The sequence below is a fragment of the Girardinichthys multiradiatus genome, chromosome 18, assembly GCF_021462225.1.
Source record: "Girardinichthys multiradiatus isolate DD_20200921_A chromosome 18, DD_fGirMul_XY1, whole genome shotgun sequence".
Lineage (NCBI taxonomy): Eukaryota > Metazoa > Chordata > Actinopteri > Cyprinodontiformes > Goodeidae > Girardinichthys > Girardinichthys multiradiatus.
Genome location: NC_061810.1, coordinates 24,563,941 through 24,567,797, shown reverse-complemented (window position 1 = coordinate 24,567,797; position 3,857 = coordinate 24,563,941). Strand labels below are relative to the sequence as shown.

The 3,857-nt window shown below is 40.8% G+C and overlaps 1 protein-coding gene across 1 annotated transcript; it reads left to right on the top strand.

Moving 5' to 3' along the window:
- The first annotated feature begins 1,035 nt into the window (after nt 1–1,035).
- zgc:162730 (uncharacterized protein LOC564559 homolog) lies at nt 1,036–3,623 on the top strand. The gene is made up of 2 exons (XM_047390588.1): nt 1,036–1,181; nt 1,371–3,623. Exons 1-2 carry the CDS (start codon nt 1,149–1,151, stop codon nt 2,589–2,591), a joined length of 1,254 nt encoding a protein of 417 aa, XP_047246544.1. The 5' UTR covers nt 1,036–1,148; the 3' UTR covers nt 2,592–3,623.
- The last annotated feature ends 234 nt before the right edge of the window (nt 3,624–3,857 follow it).

The window sequence follows — 3,857 nt, the reverse complement described above, 5'->3', positions numbered from 1 at the left end:
AATGTTTGTGGTGAATACATTATCTTTTTTGTGACAGCTAAACACAAAGACTAACACGTTTCCAGTGTGGGCCCTGAGCTTCAAAGCGGGACTTGTTCCGTATTAACAACTAAGAAACTGATCTGACATGAGAAGGCTGGAAAAAATATGATTAGTATTGACCTTTTTTATTAAATTTGATTTTAAATCAAAATTATTTTTAAATTTTTACAAGCATTGTAATAAAAAGGCTTACAATACCACTAAACAGTCTAAAATGTAAACATTTTTAGACATCAGTCTTCAAGAAAGCTCTAATTAGATTTTTCTTTTTCTACCCTGGTCTTTGCTGCTATTTTAACCTCACTTGTATCTTGTTTGCATCCAAAGGTTTCTCCTTTCGACCAATCAATACCGTAATTTGTACTTCTGATGTAATCATCACTGAAACCAGAAAATAAAGTGGGGGGAACAAATTCTGGTAAACACAAATGTACAGTAATAGGTTCTGCTCACTATGTGAGTAAAAGATGCTTAGAAACCATACATTCTGCGATCATTTACCACACTTCCCGCAAGTGTAGTATTAGTCACTGGAATATACGGGGTCACATACTGTACACATATGATTGAGTGCATGTATAGAGGTTTAGATATGCTCAGAATAGAAAGGTTCTTAACAGTCTTTTTTTGGCACTTTCCTGAAGTTTGAATGCTTCAGATTGCTAAATATCTGACAAGAGTTGGGAGTATTTATCTTCCTACAGGACGTTTGTGGTCATTCACTTTATGCATGAGAGCATAAACACATTTGGTTTGCTCTATGCCTTGAAGGAGAGTCTCTACGAGAGCTATGTAAATAAGCCACTTTGCCGTCACATGCCTACAAAACTGAAACTTTTCACACAGCTGGCTAAAAATACTCAGTTTTCTTTCGACTTTCTCTCTCTCTCTTTTCTTGTTTTTTTTCTGGAAGGGGAGGAGAAGGGGGTTGTCAGAAGGAGGATCATCCGGGAACATGGCCGATGGAAACCCCTCCCAAAGCCAAGGGAGGGGCACTGGTTTATAAAAGGCTATGATTCAGAGTTAAGCCAAGTCTACACGCAGGCATTTAACACTGAACCGAGGATCAGAGCTCAGTTTTCTTGGTGTAGCCAAAGGGATACAGCATGTCCGATATGCTTGACGACATTTTGGCAAAAGTAAGTAAAAGCACAAGTTGTTTTTTTCTTTTCTTTATTTTTGGTAGTCCTTCTGAAGTTCTAAAAGTATATCTATAAGTTTGTTTATTTCTACCAGCCTCTATGTGAGACACAGCCAAATATAAATTTTTTTTTGCTTCACAGGCTGTCTATATTCTTTGCAGTAATTATTTAAACTATCTGTTACAGAACTTTCTGAACCTGGCCTTGAATGAGGACCCGCAGCTGTCACAGTCACAGCTTAAAATCCCAGGGCAAAACCGACTGAGCCGATCTGCCTCCTTCTTCTCCCCCTCCTCCCAAGCTGCCTCCTCAATCCTCAATTCAAGTTCTGAGCATGTTAACAACGATGACAATGGCAGCTCTATCTGGTCATCCAACATATGGAGTCAAGCACCGGTTTCCAACAAAAAACAATTCTCCTTCCGGCCTGACCGCTCCATGAGCCTGACCGAGCCCAGCAGCCTGCTTCCTTCAATCGGACACTTTAAAGGCCTGGAGCCTTTTCCCCCGAGCCCTGCTACTACAGTAGCCCCCCCACCAGGGTTTCCTCCCTCATCTAATCTCCCACCTCAGGTACCACCAATGCTTTCCTCTAACCGTTACAAGACTGAGTTGTGTCGTGGCTACCAGGAAAGCGGCACTTGCAAGTATGGCAGCAAGTGTCAGTTTGCCCACGGCGAAGCCGAACTGAGAGGACTGTACCGCCACCCTAAGTATAAGACCGAGCCCTGCAGAACCTTCTACAACTTTGGCTACTGTCCATATGGCTCACGCTGTCACTTCATCCATGAGGAGAAAATCACTGGTGGTCCCTTACCATCTGCCAAATTCCAGAAGCAACTAAATCCCTCTGCATCTGGCGACCACAACCCACGCCACCAGCTCCGCCAGAGTGTCAGCTTCGCTGGCTTCATGGGCCCTTCCCGCAGCACCTCTCCTCCATCATTCACTGCACTCTTCAATGATCCCAACATGGCATTCACCCGCGCTCCTTCAGTTTCCCCTCCTCCTGCAGATCTCCTCTCACCCGTGTTTGGAGACTCCATGCAGAGGGAAACATCAGCATTCCAGTTTGGCAGTCATCAGACCTGCACTAGCACCGGAGACATTCCTCTAATCCTGGAGCCAAAACCCACACGCTGTGTGTGCGGCCACGGAAATAACTTTACCAGCAACAAAACTAGACCCTTCCCCAACACTGTGGACCAGGACAGCAGCATGCTGTGTCCTAGTCTCAGCAGTACTGGGGTTTTCACAAGACCCACCGGACTGCAGCGCTTTTCCTCCGAGGACTCCCTGGAGGACAGCTACAGCAGCAGCAGCTCCAGTGGGACTGAGTCTCCAACCTTTGATGGGTCAGCCACCAAGCGGCTCACTGTGTTTGAGCGTTTATCCCTGTCTGATTAAAGAGAGTGTCAGATGGGACGAAACAATCCAAAGAGAAAGAACTGTGACACTTAAATAGCTTTTCTATTTTCTGACTATTTCTAAAACTGTTCAGAACAAGACAACTTAATAACACTTGTAGAAATATAATGTATCCTTTACAAACTACACATACTAAGATGATTTTAGAACTCAAATGTTATCAGACTTTATTTTTATACTCAGAAACATGGATTAGTTTATTAGGCCTTTGTATGTGGTCTTCCATGAGAATTACCTCTGCAGGTCTTGACCGTACCAGCACATATCTTGGCTCACTACAATCAGTAGTGAATATAAGTGGCTTATCTTTTAGTGATAATCATTAACGCCTGTGCCTTAAAGACTTTGTCATCTTTGTGCCGCAAGCAGTATGTTTGATTCAGTAGCCTTAATCAGCTAGACCTGACATGTGTCTATTGTATGCACTTTACAGCTAATTCAGATGGGGAAAAAGTCCCAGTAGCATTCAACCAAAGCTTCGTTCGTAAATCTGCTTAGTGTGAATGGAAAAAGAGTGACTGTACAAGAATGCATGTGAGGATGTTTAGGTTTATTTTTCTTTTATCAAAACTTGGTGTGCAAGTAAATATTGCAGAATGCTGAAGGATCAAAGTGTGCTAATAGATTGTTGAGTTGTGAACTGAGTATCTGTATCCTGACATTCTTTCATGGTGTTTGATTCTGTAAAACATCTGTTGTATTTGCTCATTTTTTAATTGCACACCATCTATTGTTTTTTTTTTTTTTCTCCCCTGTTTGTTTGACAGCCTGGTTCAGGGAACACCACAGTATTCCATTTGGTTATTGGTTGGCTCTTGTTGTTTAACTTAAACTAATGTATTTATTGTATTTATTCATGGTTTAAAAAGAAACCATATGTTTTGTACATTTATTTATGGAGAGATATTTCCAACTCTGTGAAATACCAATGTGAGAAAAAAAATTTAAAAAGAGAATACTATATTTTTAATTTCCTGAAAAGAAAACAATAAATTCCTAAATAAATGAAAACTTTCTGTTGAGTTTTTATTACATTTTATTTTTAGATGTATCTCTGTTGCACCTGACAATTAAATACATACATAAACCAAAGAATTTAGATAAGATACAGACAGAAGGAAAACATAGGTGAATTTTTCTGAACCAGTTTTTTTCTGGACCAGTTTTTCTGGACCAGTTCCATTAAATGTCCTGAAATTAAGTAGACTTTTTATAGATAAAAACACCTGATCCAAACTATGTCAA